Source organism: Quercus robur, chromosome 2, assembly GCF_932294415.1.
Source record: "Quercus robur chromosome 2, dhQueRobu3.1, whole genome shotgun sequence".
Classification (NCBI taxonomy): Eukaryota; Viridiplantae; Streptophyta; class Magnoliopsida; order Fagales; family Fagaceae; genus Quercus; species Quercus robur.
This window is the reverse complement of record NC_065535.1, coordinates 41494426-41512588: the sequence shown is the minus strand read 5'-3', so window position 1 is coordinate 41512588 and position 18163 is coordinate 41494426. Positions and strand designations below refer to the sequence as shown.

Below are 18163 nucleotides of genomic sequence, written 5' to 3'. Positions count from 1 at the left end.
ACTCACAGAAAGGAGGGAGGATGACCTACGGGACAGGCACTCGAGTGGAGGATCGGATGACTGACAAGTGTAAGGACATGATCTCAGGAAGGATGCTATATAAGGGAAGGAGATCCCCATGGACAGGGGATCGGAAGCAGAAAGAAGAAAGGAAAAAGAAGGAGAAAAGAGAGAGAAGTAGCAGGAACAGCCTCAGGGACCGTTACTCCAAAAGCTCGAAGGAATATCCCTACGTCCAACTGGTTGCATGGCTTGGTCGTAACTTCGTTTCTCCTGTCAAAGACCTAGTTCTATAACCTGCTCTCTACAAATTCATTGTTGAGGGACCTTTGGGCCAGAACCTCCCACCTGTTGGGCCTGAGCCCCAAATTCGTCACCCTACAAATATCATTTCGGTATTTTATTTTTTTAGTTGAGGGTATTTTAGACTTTTTATAATGGAATATTTCAGGAATTAAAAGATTTTATTAGATTTGAGGAAGTAATGGAATTGAGATATTTGCTTATTTACAAAACATAGATGGAGAAAATGTTTTTTCCCCTAAAACTAATTTTCTTCCTTTGACCAATTTTAATAGGCCTGTCTAGTTATCTAGTTAAATCATATTTACTTTTTTTTTTTTTAGTAAATAATAATACTTATTAAAACACACACAAAAATAGTAATACTAGTATTTTAAATCGGGTTTATAATCTATATATATATATATATATATAAAACCGAAGCCTTTGCTGGCACCACAATTTTCCACGTCAGCACAATATTTAAAAAATAAAAAATGGCACCACAATTTTCCACGTCAGCACAATATTTAAAAAATAAAAAATAAATAAAAATTATAACCCCTCAAAACCCTAGCAACCTTACCCCTCTCTCAAGTTAAGAAACATAAAGGCACAGTTTCTGCAAACTCTCTCTCTCTCTCTAGACGTAGAAAGCCCTAAAGCATTCAAGATCTACAAAACCCTAGCAACCTTACCCCCCCCCCCCCTCAAGTTAAGAAATATAAAGCCACGATTTCTGCAAACTCTCTCTCTCCAGACATAGGAAGCCCTAAAGCATTCAAGATCTACAATGCACGGTATAAATTTTAGCTTATAAAGTTCAGCTTTTGTAAGGTTAGTTTTGTTTATATATTAATTAATACATAGTACTTTGTTCACCATTGAATACTCACATAATCAATTTCCAATTCAGTGTTCAAGAATTAAACCAAAATTCTAACTGCATTATCATAAAATATTATTATTAGTATGAATTTTATGGAGTTGCGGTGTTCAAGAATTAAACCAAAATTCTTTTAAATTATCTATAATATTTTGTCCTTTGAAAATTTTATCTCTTTGATTTTAGTATATTGTGTTTCTTAAGCTATAGAGAGATTTTCTTTGGTTTCTGCAAACTCTCTCTCTCTCTCCAGATGTAGGAAACCCTAAACGCACGGTATAGCATTTAAGATCTACAACTCACAGTATAGATTTTAGCTTATAAAGTTTAGCTTTTGTAAGGTTAGTTTGTTTATATATTTAGTCCTTACGTTTAGGTTTAGTTTAGGTTTAGGTTTTAAGAGATTTATATATTACTACTATGTGGCTGAATTTCCCGTGATATCAGTTTTATATTTTTAACCAAATACATCAGGAAAGCAAGAGAAGGCGCATAAATATTTAGTCCTTAAGTTTAAGTTTAGGTTTTAAGAGATTTATATATTACTACTATGTGGCTGAATTTCCCGTGACATCAGTTTTATGTTTTTTTTTTTTTTTTAATTTGTTTTATGTAAGGTTAGTTTGTTTACATCAGTTTTTTGTCTCAAAGATAAGGCTTTTAATATATCCCTTGCAAGCACACATGAACTTAAATTGTCTTTTAATATATGCATACTTTATTATTTTCTAATAGTTTTCCCGTGCATCGCACGGGTTAGCGACTAATACATTATATAACCATAGTACATCTACAAAATGACATAACTTTTGTAGTTTTATACTGAAGTTATATCTACAAATATTTGTCCAACGGAACTTTTTAATTAATATAAGTTTTCCTAATGTCTATGTTAGTATAAAATTTACAAGTATTTAGTCGCAACATTTTGTCATTATGAATTTCAAGATTTAATTAAAAAGTGTAACTTTTTTTAAAAGAAATTGGCAATTACTTTTCTTTTTCTTTTTAAAGCTCTTTTAAGAGACGGGTAAAAGCATTGCCATTTTTCTATTAAAAATATATATAATTAAATAAAATTCGAAGGAATGGGCAATCACATTGCCACTTAAAAAAATAATTAAAAAAGAAAAGAAATCATTACGACTTCCTAACAAACTTTTTCATTATTCCACATTTTGTGAAATTGTTTACAAAAAGGGTAAAAACTAAAATAAATTGTACTAATAAATCTGTACTCATCTTTTGAAATTTGGTGCAATAAGTAGGGTATGGAATTGGGTCCAACTGAATCCAATGGTCATATAAAGCATTTGAATTTAAGTAATAACTACTGGATTCAAAAGTTAAGAAGTTGTTAATCCCAAAGAAAAACTCCATTGTTTTTATCCTTATCCCAAAAACAAAATTGATTTATATGATAACTCTTTGCATTTGGAAGTACTTTTTTTTCCTGGACCAAAGCTCCCACCGCTTCTCTCTCTCTCAACTCTCATCAGCACTGACCACACCAGACTCCACTCCACCACGCAAACTAATAACTTTTCCTGCTTCTCAAAGTTCAAATCCCAATTCTCAAATCTCTCTTCTACTTTCTTTTTTTTTTTTTTTTTTTTTCTCTCTCACAGATTTGAGATTTGAGACTTGAGATTCCATTCCATGAGCTCAGATCTTCCTAATGACACAAGAGCAAAAACACAACATACAAAACTCTCACAATTCCTTCTTTTTATCCAAAAAAGAAGAAATTCTTCACTCACACTCACACTCACACTCACACTCTTCCTTTGTCTCAATTCTCAAAAAACCATAATAATACCTCTATCTATCTATCTATCATTTCCTATTCTAAAAGTCAAGCAAGCATAAACCCAACAACACCAACACTATTCTATAATAAATTATTATTATTATTATAACCCAACTCCATTCATTCCCTTTTACCTTTTTCTTTTCTCCCATCCCAAAACAAAACATCACTCACTCACACACACGCAAAGTGAGCCCACACAACAGCAACAGCAACAATGTCCAAGATTTTCAGAGACAAAACCTTAGGAGGATCTTCCAAAAGACACAACATCAACATCAACATCAACAACATCGACTTCCAAGTTTCCATGCCCATGCAACCGGTGGAGCACCTACCCTCTCCATTCGGGGCTCCCAATCTCTCCGAGTCGGAGCTCAGAGAAACCGCTTACGAGATCCTCGTCGGCGCTTGCCGGAGCTCCGGTACGAGACCGTTGACTTACATCCCTCAGTCAGAGAAGCCCGAAAGGGCTCCTACAGTTACACCGTCGGCTTCGTTGCAGAGGTCGCTGACTTCATCGGCGGCAAGCCGAGTAAAGAAGGCGCTTGGGCTCAAAACGACATCGTCTTTTTCATCGAAGAGGAGGGTTGCCGCAGTTGGAGGAGGAGGAAGTGAGTCAGTGAGTCAGGGACAGGGTCGAGTGAAGAAGGCGGTGACTACTGGGGAGCTGATGAGGGTCCAAATGAGGGTTTCGGAGCAAACTGATTCCAGAATTAGGAGAGCCTTATTAAGGGTCGCTGCTGGTCAGGTCACCTCCAAATCCTTTTTCTTTCACTCTCTTTCTTTCTGAATTTTACATTTGGGTAATTGGCTGCCTCTTCTTCTGTTTATTTATTTATTTTCTTACTGGTTTTGTGATTTGGATTCTCCGTGGAAGTTTAGGTAATTGAGGAAAACAAACTTCTTTTTTTATACCTAAAAATATATTGAGCAAACTCAAGCGAGGACCATGTTTAGGGAGCACAAATTTGAATTTCTTTCTATATTAGTTTTTTTTTTTTTCTTTTTTTTTTTGGTGTGTGTTCATTTTGTAATTTAGGGAAATAAAGGAAAGTATTGAATTGAGAGAAATGAAAGGACGTTTAAAAATAAAAAATAAAAAATAAAAAGTTTTGAACTTTCTCTCTTTTTTTACTTAAAAATAGTACTATGGATGTTGCTTTAGAACACTAATTTGGAGTTCTATTTTAGTTAATTGCTCGGTGTCAGCCTAGTTTCTTTAAGGTGGAAGCAAAGAATTATATGATTCTTATGTATAATTTTGGTACCATGACCTTGTCCAAAGGGGTGGAGAATATAATTTATTTCTCAATCATAAACTAATAAGAAAAAATTAACTTAAACCATGGTTGTCTGTTACTTGTGTCCTTTTAGTCCAGTACAGTAATTTATTAAGATTCTATTTCATGAATCAGCTTGGAAGACGAATGGAGTCAATGGTTTTGCCGCTTGAGCTACTCCAACAGTTTCGATCTCCAGATTTTCCTAATCAGCTAGAATATGAGGCTTGGCAAAGGAGGAATTTGAAGGTTCTGGAAGCAGGACTCCTTGTGCATCCTCACCTGCCGCTAGAGAAGACAAACACCACTGCACAGCAGCTTCGCCAGATAATTCGTGGGGCCTTAGAGAAGCCCATAGAAACTGGAAAACACAGTGAGTCGATACAAGTCTTGCGGGGTGTTGTAATGTCTCTTGCTTGCAGATCATTTGATGGTTCTACTTCTGAGACGTGTCACTGGGCAGATGGGTTTCCATTGAACCTCCAGCTCTACCAAGTGCTCTTAGAAGCATGTTTTGATATTAATGAAGAAACAACTATAATCGAAGAGGTTGATGAGGTTTTAGAACTCATAAAGAAGACCTGGGCAATCCTAGGATTGAACCAGATGCTCCATGATCTTTGTTTCTCATGGGTTTTATTCCACCATTATGTTGTAACTGGTCAAGTGGAAATTGACCTATTATTTGCATCCAATAATCTCTTGATAGAAATTGAAAAGGATGCCAAGGCAATAACAGATCCAGTCCACTCTGAGGTTTTGAGCTCTACATTGAGTTTGATATTGGGGTGGGCAGAAAAAAGGCTTCTTGCTTACCGTGATACTTTCCACAGTGGTAATATTGAATCAATGCAAAGTGTTGTCTCCCTAGGGGTATTATCAGCAAAGATATTGGTAGAAGATATCTCTCATGAGTATCGTAAGAAGAGGAAAGAAATTAATGTGACCCGTGAAAGGGTTGAAACTTATATAAGATCATCGCTAAGCACTGCTTTTGCTCAGGCAAGTTTCATTCATTCAGCATAATATCCCTAAGTATGAATATGAAACTGATATCCAACAACCCTTTGATCCTGAGATGTATATGGTAGGCTTTTTGACCAATCAATTAAAATTTTCAGTTGGTGAACCCTCTGTACACATTTGACTCCAGAAAATGATCTTTGTTACAATTTTTGTAATCTTGCAGAGAAGCTTTTGACTATTTCTAACATTTCTGTTACATGCTACCTAACCATATTCTTCATAGATAATAAGCATTCTATGAATTGCTCCTTTCTTCTGTACTCCTATGGTAGCAATCTCTCATTTTCTTGAATCTGTACTTCCCCCCTGCCTCCACAGGTGAACCTATTATTGGTTGAATTCCTTTTACTTGTCAGTCCCATTTGTAAATTGACATTTTTAATATAGTTCTGTTATTTCCTGAATTGATCTGACTCTTAAATATCTCTGTTGGCTGAAATTGATGATCTTGGTGATAAGCTTACTTATATGGTAAAAATTGTATGCTTGGTTGCCCTTTAGTCCATGGGGCTACAAACTATATGAGTGACTTTTTTGAATATATTTTCCTATATCTGGGTGCATATATTGTAAGTTTAGACAATGCACTTTGAGCTATATACTTTTTCCCAGTGACTTTCCTTTTCCCCCCAGATTATGTTTGGATACATTTATATATATTTTAACAAGGACGCTTCTCAATTTTGCCTTGAAAAATATGACTCAAGGATCTGATTTGTCTATCTTAAGGCAGAAAATGGAGAAGATGAACTCAGGCAAGCGTATATCTAAGAACCAGAACAGTTCTCTTCCTGCCCTTTCCATCCTTGCACAAGATGTTAGTGAATTGGCTCTTAACGAGAAAGAGATATTTAGTCCAATACTGAAGAGTTGGCACCCTCTTGCAGCAGGTGTTGCTGTAGCTACCCTTCATTCTTGCTATGGGAATGAGCTGAAGCAATATATTACTGGTATTAGTGAGTTGACTCCTGATGCTGTACAAGTGCTGAGAGCTGCTGACAAATTGGAGAAAGATCTTGTGCAGATTGCAGTTGAAGATGCAGTGGACAGTGACGATGGTGGGAAGTCTATCATACAGGAGATGCCTCCTTATGAGGCTGAAGCAGTTATGGCCAATCTGGTAAAGTCATGGATAAAGACAAGAGTTGACAGACTGAAGGAATGGACTGACAGGAATCTGCAACAAGAGGTATGTGATGGAAAGTTCTTGTTTCTCAAAACAATCCAAGTCTATTCACATCTGAATTTCAGCCAGCACCTGCTGATTAGGATGCAACTTTGATATGCCTTTAATATTATGTAAATTGGATGTGATTTTTTTTCTCATTTTTATGTGATATAGATCAATATCATCTGAAATTCAGGATGATGTCATTCTCTATGCATGCATATATGTGCTTGCCTGCACACTCATTTCACCAATCATTTCTTAGGAAGAATAATGTGATTCTTATCTTTTCACTAGTTGTCCTGTCCATGACTAAACCTTGATGTCCTCTTTTTTATAGGTATGGAATCCACAAGCCAACAAGGAGCGATTTGCTCCTTCTGCTGTTCAAGTTCTAAAAATCATAGATGAAACTTTAGAAGCATTCTTTCTGTTGCCAATTCCTATGCATCCAGTCTTGCTTCCAGAATTGATGACTGGTTTTGACAGATGTCTTCAGCATTACATATTGAAGACTAAGTCTGGCTGTGGTATTATTCTATGCCTGTGAGAGACTGATGCATTTATGTTTAAGTTATTAATATCTTTAATGATTACCAGTTTTCTTCTGTGATCTGCAGGAGGCCGAGGTACTTACATCCCCAGTATGCCTGCTCTGACTAGATGCTCAACAGGATCAAAGTTCCATGGTGTATTCAAAAAGAAGGAAAAATCACAAATAACACAGAAGAGGAAATCCCAAGTTGAAACACCTAATGGGGATAACTCCTTTGGGATACCCCAGCTGTGTGTTCGCGTAAATACTTTGCAGCAGATTCGAACAGAATTGGGAGTTTTAGAGAAGAGGATGATTGCTCATCTTGAAAACACTGAATGTACTCTCACTGAGAGTATTGCAAATGGGACAGGGAAAAAGTTTGAACTTTCAAAAGCTGCATGTGGGGAAGGGATCCAACAACTCTGTGAGGCAATGGCATATAAGATAATCTTCCATGACCTAAGTCATATTCTTTGGGATGGCTTGTATGTTGGGGAAGTTTCTTCTTCTAGGATTGATCCCTTCCTTCAGGAGCTTGAGCAATATTTGGAGATTGTTTCATCAACAGTGCATGACAGAGTCAGAACGCGTGTTATTACTGACATAATGAAAGCTTCTTTTGATGGGTTCCTGTTGATTTTGCTTGCTGGAGGCCCTTCTCGTGCTTTCACACAACATGATTCTGAAATAATAGAGGAGGATTTTAAGTTTCTCACAGAACTATTTTGGTCCAATGGGGATGGATTGCCAGCTGATTTAATAAATAAGTTTTCAACTACTGTTAAAAGTATCCTCGCTTTACTTCGCACTGATACTGAGAGCCTAATTGAGCAATTCAGACGTATGATTCTTGAGATTTATAGCTCCTCTGCTAAATCAAAGCTTCCGCTGCCTCCAACTTCTGCTCAGTGGGATCCAACTGAACCAAACACAATTTTACGAGTTTTGTGTTATCGGAATGATGAGATGGCAGCAAAGTTTCTTAAGAAGACTTACAATCTGCCCAAGAAATTATAACAACTTTGGGTTGTGAAGAGAAATGCATTTATGGGCAAGAAATGCTGCTAGGTCATGTCTGCCTTTTCCAGTACATATTACACCAACTAGATGCTAAGAACTCCATCTCCTATGGGGGACTTATATTGTTGGAGGAAAATTATAGCTCCTGTATAGTAATCTATTGGCTGCATTCCATTTGTTTAGGGCCTCACTAGTCAGTTATGGGAACCTCGTGGGAGCAATGGACTTGCTCCTAGGTTTATGATTAATAAGTTCGGGAATGTATTATGCAAGAGGAAGGGTGCAGATTGAAGTTTTATACTTTCCCATAAGATTTAGATCCCATGAAGGCAATCCTTGTGTCCAAACTACCACATAAGCATTTGTTTCACATGGTGAGGTTCTTCAGCTCCCTTTGGTTATATTTCTTATGTTTCACAGTGCCTAAATTGGCAAATTGCAAAATAGTAGAAAGAGAAAGGTTTGATAATAGGATGGTATTGTTCTTACTTCTTTGTTTGGGCATAAGTAACAGGTAGTCTTATCAGATGATTGAAGCATTATATTTTGTATAAATTTATTATTTAAGTGTTCAGAATTTAGGCCAATAATGTGGATTGTCTTTGGTAGTAATTTTTTGGAAAACCATAACAGAAATTTGCCCTATGTAACAGCTGTCCCTGCACTGTGTTGTTACTCTCTCAGGGTTTGGTCCACTCACTTGATTGTGTCCCCGTGTTAATCAACTCTAGGTCTAGGTTGATACTGATTTGGAGAAGCTGCTAGCCATTAGAGCCACTCATAGCCGACACTTAACTGATCTAACCACCAGTTAACATTTTCTGGCATCGTGGCTTGATACGGATGGAACATAATGACATTATTAACCAACAGAGCTTGGGTAGTTAGTATTGGGATTGGATAGGAAAGAACTAAAATTGAAAATCTTGCTAATCGTTATTCACCTATCCCAGGACTTGGAAATGCCATTGATCAGTAAAGCAGATGGTGATGTCAGATTAATTAAAATTAATCCAGATCTAGGGCGGTACTTAACCCAGTAAATTTCCCATACCTACCGAGGAGGGTAAACAAATCTTAAATCAGTGTGATTTGGTTTTGTTTAGACTTCGATATTGGTTTCAATTCTTATTCTTATATAGTATTAGTATACACGCGTGTCAAGAATCTATTCAGTTAGCTAGGAAAAGGAATAAACACGTGTCTAAAAAGAAACCGTCCTTTAATGGGCCACAAAAGCCACAAGCTCAAATATATCACTAAGCATTCTCAAAAAGAGGGAAAAATAAAAATGTATCACTAAGCGCCATGCTCAAACAACTAATGCAAAATTGTTCTCTTCCATCTGCTCCACCCGAATGTTAAAGATGAGAAATTACAGGATATATGAGGCTGCAAAATCCTTGACCGGTCATTTGCATTTCTGTAATAGTACTAACCATGACAGCTCAATCCTTCTCCATCGGCTCCGACATACATTTATCAACTACAGTAACTGAATTTAGAAAATGCCTATCAGATAAGATAAATGAGATCTTCAGTGCCAAGGATTCTTCCTTTGTGTTTCGCTTCGTTTCGTGCTAGTTGTTGAGCTTGCTTTCTGTTAAGACCAAAATAATTAAAATCAGTTATGTTGATAAGATTGGGCAAGGCATATGACAACCTTGTGAGGAGGAATAATACGTACCGATCTTGATTTCTTGGCCTTTCCCCGGATCCTGTTCTTCTGAGGTTTCAGTTTGTATATGCGAACCATCCAATGATGAGTTGTGAATACCTAAATTGTTTTAAAAGGTCAACAATGTCAAATTAGAAAAATTACTGGCACTTCACATGAGAAAACACCACTTGAAAAAATTTCCTGGTTAAACCAATATCACTAATGCTCATAAATTATTGGCCTGGAAAACTGAGAATAAGCACCTGCTTACAGTACCTATTCTTTTATGGATAAACTGCTTAAGACAATAACATTTTCAAAAGTAAGACCACGCTAGTATCACAAAAATTAATAATATCAAACCATGAAGAAGAGGCCAATAAAAATAGAAAAGGGGCCATAATTTATTATGTGACAAACAAAGACACCAACTTATTGCCAATGTTCTATACCCCCTTGTGGCCACAGTTTTGAGTATGGAAGCACAGAAGTTAAAGAAAAACAGATGTTTAAACTGTTTAATGTTTGTGGATCAAAATGCTTCATTTCAGCATCCACTACATGCAGGACTTGTGGATATAACTACTAAAAACATGCCCTAGCAAAATTAGACATCTAAATCATATCGAGACGTACGATACTAAGGAATTTTTTGATAGGTGATGTACAATACTAATGATATTGGAGAACAGACTTCTTTTAGAAACCAGATGTTAAAGATCAACTGACCTCTTCAAAATGGGTGAGTTTGAAATGTTTCTTTCCAATTTCTGTTCGCCTGACCCTATCAAAGGCTTTACCATCTGTCTCCACAAATCTGTAGTAAACAGGCAAAATAATTAAAACATCAAACAGTCAAACAAATTTCATCTCCACGTACAAACAACAAAAAAGTTCACAGCAAAACCACACCTGTAATATGAGAGTTTATACATGAGGCAATTAAGCATGGTTGGAGTGGCCTGAGAATCAATCCGATACTGACCATCTCTCTATAAACAGAAGGAAAATAGTTAAAGACATTGATAAATCAACTAAATTACTTGTAAGCTAACAATATCATTGTTCGTTCCCCTCCCCCCACCCCCAAAATATAACTAAAACCACAGCCACAGACACACACAAAATGTAGGTTTAAGACTCGTTTGTTAGTGATAATAACTTACAAGGTAATCAGGTTCCTTGATATGAGGAAATACACCGCCTCCTATTCGAACCATCCACAGGAACTTATTGATATCATCACTCGGGTAGCCAACAAGACCTAGAATTAAAGACAGACATAGGAATAAAGTTTCTTTATTTATCTTTTAAGTAAGATAATCTCAGTATACATGTCAGAAATTTACCTCCAAAGACAACAAGAACATATTTCACATCTAAGGAGTCAAAAATTTCCCAAGCTGCCTTCTCAGGAGAAGACATGGCAGTACCAACAGTTGCAATATGTGTGTTATTCCAGGTATTATTGTCAACAATGACAGTACGATTAGCCATAGCAGTAGTTTGGTACCCATAGTCCCACCAAGATGCAACCTGAAAAAAGTTTCCAGCAAGAATTAGTGTCACCAAACATCTTATTTTTGGTCAGTAATACAAATGTTAAACGGAAGAGAAGAAGTGCAGTAAAAGAAAGGAAAAGACAGATGTGAAACTCACTTTGTCATCCACCTCAGTGTTATGGCTCAACCATGAATAAGCCTCTCGAAAATCATCAAAAACATGAAGACCATCATGCGAATAAGATGTTAGAACAATAGAAGGAGCAGAATAAGCTTCAGCAGCCGCCCAGACAGAGTGAACCTAAAAAAAGAAAGATACTCATTATCAAGAAAAAGCTTTTTAAAAAAAAAAGAGAGTTGAGTACACAAATGTAAGAAGCAACTCTCCTCTAAAACAATTATATTAAATTATATAAAATAGAATATAAGAAAATTATATTTTTTTAAGTAAAATATATAGATATTTCAATTCAGTCTAAAATTTCACTACAGTAATATTTAAGGTCTAACATAAAGCTTGCAGATGGATGTTTGTAAACCTATGACTAATTTGACATTTATTTATTTAAATAACATCCTGACTAATCTATTGAGGCTCCATAGCCAACCCAAAATTTTGGGACCAAGGCTTGGTTGTTGTTGTTGTTTATTTGATAAAAGGCTGGCAAGATGAAGACTTCAGAATTATTATATGAAAATGGGTTGATATGTTAAAAGTTAAATTGACAGTAATCAAACAGTTTTCTATTAAGTATATATTAATTGAATTAAAAGTAGGGGAAAAAATAATATAAATTCTTTACAGAAAATTTCTTATAGATGGAGAAAGAAGACAGTTCCATTACCACATAGAAGGCACCCAGCAATATTAGCAAGAGAATGGCAATGATAGATGCCTCAAAAGGTAAAACCAGTAGCCTCTTCTTAATTTGGGCCTTAACAGAAGGCTTTTCCACATGCTCCTTTTCCTTCTTCCTATTCTTTTTTGAGGGTCGTTCCTTCAATGCCTCTTCATTTTTGTCAGTCTTTGCAACCTCATTTTGCGCTACAACACCTTCAGAACTAGTATCCCCTGCCTTAATGGCCAAAAACAGAAATGGATTTTAGTCCTGATTAAATTTATTGAGGACAGATGAATGTAAATGGGCAGTATAGCATAAAGAAACAAGCTTACATCAACTTGGGAATTTCCTTTTACTCCAGGTAACTGAAATTTGATTGATCGTGTAAAAACATCAAAAGATGCTGAGAGAGCAATCCCAGACATGATGCATGCTGCTGGAGCAAGTACAAGCATAAGCCGCACCTGTAATATTAACCAAAACAATAATGATGGACATAGAAAAATAAAAATAGAAAGAAGAAAGACAAAAAGACAAAAAGACATCAGCTCCCAACATTATCTCACCATGACTCCAGAAAAATAAACTGATGTCACAATATAAAGGATCACAAAGGAGCTTGCATCAGACAGGGGCGAGAAGCATGCCTACCAACGGATACACACCATGTTAAAGATGTTATAAGTACATATAACATAAAGCAAACTTGCCTTACAAATTTATTACTTACAATAATGCCAGCAGGAACCAAGAATGCCAAGACATTAATGTCCATAAAATAAGAAGGCCAAGTAGGAGGTTGATGCTCACTAACACTAGCAATAATTGGAATGTACTTGCTTGCATATGTTCTGTAAAAACACGAGCAAAATAGAAAATAAAGAATGGTGCATGCCAATTTATACCTATGAATATTAAAGCCATGATAAACAATATTCCAAATTTAAGAAATATATCTAATAATGTTAATCTAATTTTATTTCAACACTACACGTAAAAAATAAGGATTAGATAGATTAGATGAAGAATTTGGGAAAAACAATAGAATGATTAGCATGTCAAACAGTTCTTTTGCAACTCAGAGCAAAAGAATGAGCTATTATTGAGTCAGGTTGCACCAACCAAGTTCAACCCTAATTACAAAATTCGGTTGCTATCATACTTATATCATCACAGAGGACTTGGGTAACTATACAAAGATGTGAAATGTGAACTAGGTACTTACGGATCAAGCAGACTCAAACTTCGTCCACTCCATCCCTTTGTCGGACTTGAAGCTACCAGTGCTACAAGTACTGCTATCACAGCACAACACACTACCCTGAGGAATAAATAATGCAAAAGGAATGGAGATCAAATGAGTGCTCTGTCAACCATGAATATATTAAAGAAACTGAATAACAGAAGCTTACAGGCCAATAGATACAACAAGGGTAACAGCAACTTTGAACATTTTTGGAGAGAGAATCCCTTTGATATAATACACAAGAGCCACCACATGGATAATAATGAAAACCTGCAGGTGAAAATTAGCAGCAAGAAATCATGATCGTGATGTGAAAGAAATAAAAGCAAAATGGTGCAAAATGTGGGAGAGAACAAATCTTGTGGAAAACCCGAAAAAAATAAATAAATAAATAAATTTCAACTATCCAAAAAAGGGCTGTTTGAAAGAGTTGTACAAAGCGGTGGGGGTGGGGGGAGAGGAAGTTCAAGAAAGCTGTACTTTGAAAAAGTGTGGTCTCAAAACAGGATTCCAAATGGACGCTTAGTGGACAACATCAACTAAATACCATCTAGCATTTTACAACATCAACTAAATACCATCTAGAATTTTATATTAACTGTCTTAGCGACATCTTTCAAACAATTACTACTTCATGTCACTTAGTCCTTATGAAACTTTCCATGTTTGCAACACATCTGAATTTGGAAATGCTGTTGGCCTTCAAAGCATTGTTATAAATAGTAAGGAAAATGTTGTTTGAACTCCAGAATTTGTTTCTTCACCTCCACCCCCTCTCATGGGCCCCAAACCTAGTGAGGGGTGGTGTTGAAGAAACAAATTATGAGCTGAAATAGTGCTCCCCTAAAATCATTTAGTCATAAAATATAACTCCTATGAGTGGCATAACCAGATATGTAGACTCAATGGTCCCAGCCACAAATCTGAAGAAACGGCTATAGATTTCTAACAAGAACCAATAAATAGACCAAGCAAAAGCAGTCAGACATGGAAAATCATGATGTAAACAAATTAACACTATAATATTTATAAAAATAAAAAGGCTTATATCATAGCTGATTATCAGTGGAGAAAAACACTCACCAAAAATGATCCAAAATGTTCTGATGTCAAGACTGCATTGAATCCAACAACAGGCACCAATGAAGCTAACAACGTTCCCAAGACAACCTGCATTGGAAAAGTTAAAATTCTGACAAGAACCAAGCAAATTTTTTATGAATCAAAAAAAATAAATAAATAAATAAAAAATCCCAGCTATATAACCTAGGGTTCTAGTCAAGGAAATCAATAGGACAATTTGTGACCTGTATCAGTGATGTTAGTAGTTCCAACACAGATATGAATCAGACATTATTCTATGATCAATAATGGCACACATTCTTTAATCATTTGTAATGAATGCTATAGATACTTACAAGGGGGGCATATGCAATGTACAGTCGAGAAGAATAGCGACCAGTTACAATGCACAGAAGAACGTGCATCGGTATAAGGTTAATAATAAAGGTGTATCCTCCCCAAGAGCAAACCTGAAAGAAATAATATTTTTCCAAACATAAATATCGGGGAACATGGATAAGGAGCTGAACAAGAATAGCACACAAACCTTTGACTATGTTTGTTATAGCTTATTGGTCGACTTTTCAAAGCCTCACTTTTTCCAAGTACAACCATACTTTTACCCAACTTATCTTTTAAGCAAAATAGGACAATGAAAATGGGCCATACCAAATGCACGCTTACCATGTAAAAGTATGCTATGGCATTTAAAGTGGCATAGAAGAGGGATCCTGTATTCAATGTCTGCAAATAAATATCTGTAGTCAGAAAACAATCATCACGTAGAAACTGCAGTAGTACATCGGAAAACATTAACCAATGAACAAAATCATATTATTCCTAAAACAAACATTATTTTATTAAAAATAAAAATGGTAAAACTATTAGCCGGAAACTACAACTAATTATTTCCTAAACAAATATCTTCTTTAGAAGCAAATACAATACCACAAAAATGTAGTGTGATTTTAACAAAGCCTAACCTTTATATAAAGGAAAAAGGTGAAGATCAAGGCAAATATAGCTACGGCTTCATTGTCATAGCTGCCAGCCACAGATCGGGATATATATGATGGAACCTGAAAATGAAAATACAAAAGAGAACAACAGACATTATGTGCTTGTCATATTTGTGTTGCAAATAATTATCAGTCATAATATGCAATGGTTCTGCACAATCAAGAGAAACTTGCATTTACACTAAAGCCATATTAAAAAATAATTCACAAGTAATATAAAGACAGGGAACATGAACATATTTCAAGAACAATCACAACCCCCCCTCCCCCCCCCCCCCCCACAACCCCTTCAAAAAAAAAAACTTAGTTTAAATTCCCAAGAAACTTTCAATCACATGGCCTTACACATAAATCATAAATCAGCCTTCATATTAACATTGATACAGTGTTTTTTTCCCCTTTTTGATGATATGCTTTTAAGCAAAAAACCACAACTACTTATCAAAAAAAAAAAAAACCAGCAAATAACCACAACACACCCCACCTCCTTACTACTTCATCCCAGGCCCAGGGGAACACATAAACATGTACATATGTTGCTATTTTGTTCATTTAGTGACTTTTGTTTTGGGGTTTTCACCTTTCAGACTAAGATCAGAATTTCTAAGAGAAAAGAGTAAGAGATGTTAAGATATCTCAATTGAAAGACAAATACATAGCAAAAGAAACAGGATAAAACAATCATAGATCAAAATTATGTAGGATAAGTCAGAAGAAATGACTTTCTTGTGCTGCAGTTCTAAGTCTTAAAAAAATCAACTACAAGAACAACTTGCAGAGTTACAAATACCCGCTGTATAATTTACCATGGCCAAAAGAACCGCTGCTGTCAGTCCAGCACCAGCACCCTTAACTTCCTATAAAGAAGGGTAATTTACAATCATCATCTAAGCTAATGTTAAACACAAATTCTGAGAACACAGGTTTAGGTCAAAATAAATACCTTAGTCAGAAGATAAGTAGCCCATGACGCAAAAGCAGAAAATATAGGTGCAGTAAATACACACACAGTCTCCACAGACAGAGGAATGTTCAACGAATTCAAAATCCTGCCATTATAGAGTAATTTCTCAAACTTAGTAACAGCATATGACTCAAACATAGCTACTACTTCAAGCATTGTTAACATGGGAAAACCATCAACAGATGGTAAACCAAATCCAGTAGCAAAATAGAACAACAAAATTAACTACAATAACTTCTTACTAAAAACTCTCGAATACCCACCAATATAAGGTGCCTGCGGTCAATGTCAATCCGGGGTAAACAGTTCCGCCAATAACACGACCAAGAGGATACCTTGCAAAAAGTGAAACAAACAAGGTCGCTTCAGAACTGTTAAAATAAGTACCTCACTAAAAGGGTAAAAAAGCACACAAGAACTTTGTAATGAGAGTTTTTGTTTTTTTTTTCCTAATGAATAAGAATCAATCTCCACTATATAGGAGAAAATAATTACCAAGTCCGATCGTCAAACCAGTTCCAAAAGTCATATATTCCATTCTTTGTCAGGTACTGTAATAAAAAAATAAAAACGAGGACGTCATCTTCAACTTTGCTTTACACATTATGAGAACATAATGCAATTTATTAATACAATACCAAACTTACATAATAAAGTTCAACATAATAGTGAAAAGTTTTCGAGTAATCAAAAAGCAAAGCCAAATCAAATCAACGGAAAACAAACCTGAGTGACTCTATAATTGAAATAAGGATCAAACTCGTGAATAACACTCTCGTACTTTATAACCTGCAGATTATTCCACAGAACAATGTTACAGCAAGCACTAACCCATACATATAAAAAGCAAAAAATTCTAGAAAGACACAGACACACTGTTACTTTCCGTTTGGCTGGTGAGAAAATGTAAGAACACAAAGGAAATGAAAAATTCGACCTAAATTTCCATTAGTCAGGCCTAAGAATCATACTGCAACTGCATCTATTTTAATTTTGCTAAATTACACATACAATCAATCCCTAAGCCGCATAGAGCATTTCCTAAATGCTAAGAGAAATAGGAAATTACTCGTGAATTAGTGTTAGACGGAAAAAATATGATGTTTCCCTCATTTTCGAAGCAACCAAACAGAGAAAATTGTAGAATTGAAAAGTACGAAAAGATCGGATCTATGAGGTTAAGAAGAGCTTACGGAGAAAAGTCGGATCGAGAATGCGAGAACGCCGATCAGGAGGAGGATGAAGAAGGAGAGAACATTTCCGAAAGCGTATCTTAAGGCGGTTCCGTTTGAGGTCTCCGAGGCCGCCATTGACGGCCAAATCGAGCTCTGAGTTAAGTGCGAGAGAAAGAGAAAGAGAAAGAGAGAGAGTGAGGTTGGTTTTGCAGGTCGTGTGGGTCTAGACCGTAGACGAAGAGAGCAGGGGAAGACTTTGTAGCTGTGGAGGTTTTAATTTTGAGAGTATTACGAAATTGCCCCTGCGTTGCAAATTACAATGATGGGTCTCGGTGAAATGACAAATCTGTTATTTTCTGCTTTGACGTGGCGGATTTTTATTGGTTTTTCTTGGACAGGGCTCGCCATTGGTGATGAACACCGTGGCTTGCCATTGTGGTGTGATCTTATTGGAAGGACTTTTGTGATCTTCTTGATACTCTGGACTCCTCAAGTCTTTACAAATGTGTGGAATCTGTGTAATGTGGTGGATATTTCCAATTGTTCTCTGTTTGGATAAATATTTAAATGGACAATTATGAGTTTGTTGTTGTTTTGTTCCTATTTTTGGGTCCAAACTCCACGGGGATGAGATAAAGATAATATCCTAGTTAGTAATTACACCATACGGTTGTGATTTG

General features: G+C 36.0%; 2 protein-coding genes across 2 annotated transcripts; one reads left to right on the top strand and one right to left on the bottom strand.

Annotated features, from left to right (window-relative positions):
- The first annotated feature begins 2638 nt into the window (after positions 1–2638).
- Positions 2639–8560, top strand: LOC126713720 (protein unc-13 homolog). The gene is made up of 5 exons (XM_050413564.1): positions 2639–3729; positions 4397–5263; positions 6021–6476; positions 6796–6985; positions 7076–8560. The coding sequence occupies exons 1-5, from the start codon at positions 3196–3198 to the stop codon at positions 8008–8010; spliced, it is 2982 nt and encodes a 993-aa protein (XP_050269521.1). The 5' UTR covers positions 2639–3195; the 3' UTR covers positions 8011–8560.
- Positions 8561–9218: 658 nt separating this feature from the next.
- Positions 9219–17740, bottom strand: LOC126713721 (dolichyl-diphosphooligosaccharide--protein glycosyltransferase subunit STT3A). The gene is made up of 23 exons (XM_050413565.1): positions 17502–17740; positions 17035–17097; positions 16804–16859; positions 16572–16643; positions 16288–16393; positions 16151–16201; positions 15309–15404; positions 15010–15069; positions 14682–14795; positions 14347–14433; positions 13430–13533; positions 13243–13338; positions 12748–12868; positions 12584–12664; positions 12350–12481; positions 12021–12251; positions 11333–11476; positions 11023–11209; positions 10840–10937; positions 10586–10665; positions 10403–10490; positions 9701–9790; positions 9219–9613 (listed from the first exon to the last, which is right to left on the bottom strand). The coding sequence occupies exons 1-23, from the start codon at positions 17616–17618 to the stop codon at positions 9551–9553; spliced, it is 2337 nt and encodes a 778-aa protein (XP_050269522.1). The 5' UTR covers positions 17619–17740; the 3' UTR covers positions 9219–9550.
- Positions 17741–18163: the final 423 nt, after the last annotated feature.

Bases quoted from the DNA above. Each gene is read 5' to 3' on its own strand.
- LOC126713721 (XM_050413565.1), bottom strand. From the start codon at position 17,618: ATGGCGGCCTCGGAGACCTCAAACGGAACCGCCTTAAGATACGCTTTC. The intron at 17,098-17,501 runs GTAAGCTCTTCT...AATAATCTGCAG, and splicing joins TCTCGATCCGACTTTTCTCC to GTTATAAAGTACGAGAGTGT. The intron at 12,482-12,583 runs GTGAGATAATGT...TTAATATTACAG, and splicing joins TTTATTTTTCTGGAGTCATG to GTGCGGCTTATGCTTGTACT.
- LOC126713720 (XM_050413564.1), top strand. From the start codon at position 3,196: ATGTCCAAGATTTTCAGAGACAAAACCTTAGGAGGATCTTCCAAAAGA. The intron at 3,730-4,396 runs GTCACCTCCAAA...TTCATGAATCAG, and splicing joins TAAGGGTCGCTGCTGGTCAG to CTTGGAAGACGAATGGAGTC. The intron at 6,986-7,075 runs GTATTATTCTAT...TGTGATCTGCAG, and splicing joins GAAGACTAAGTCTGGCTGTG to GAGGCCGAGGTACTTACATC.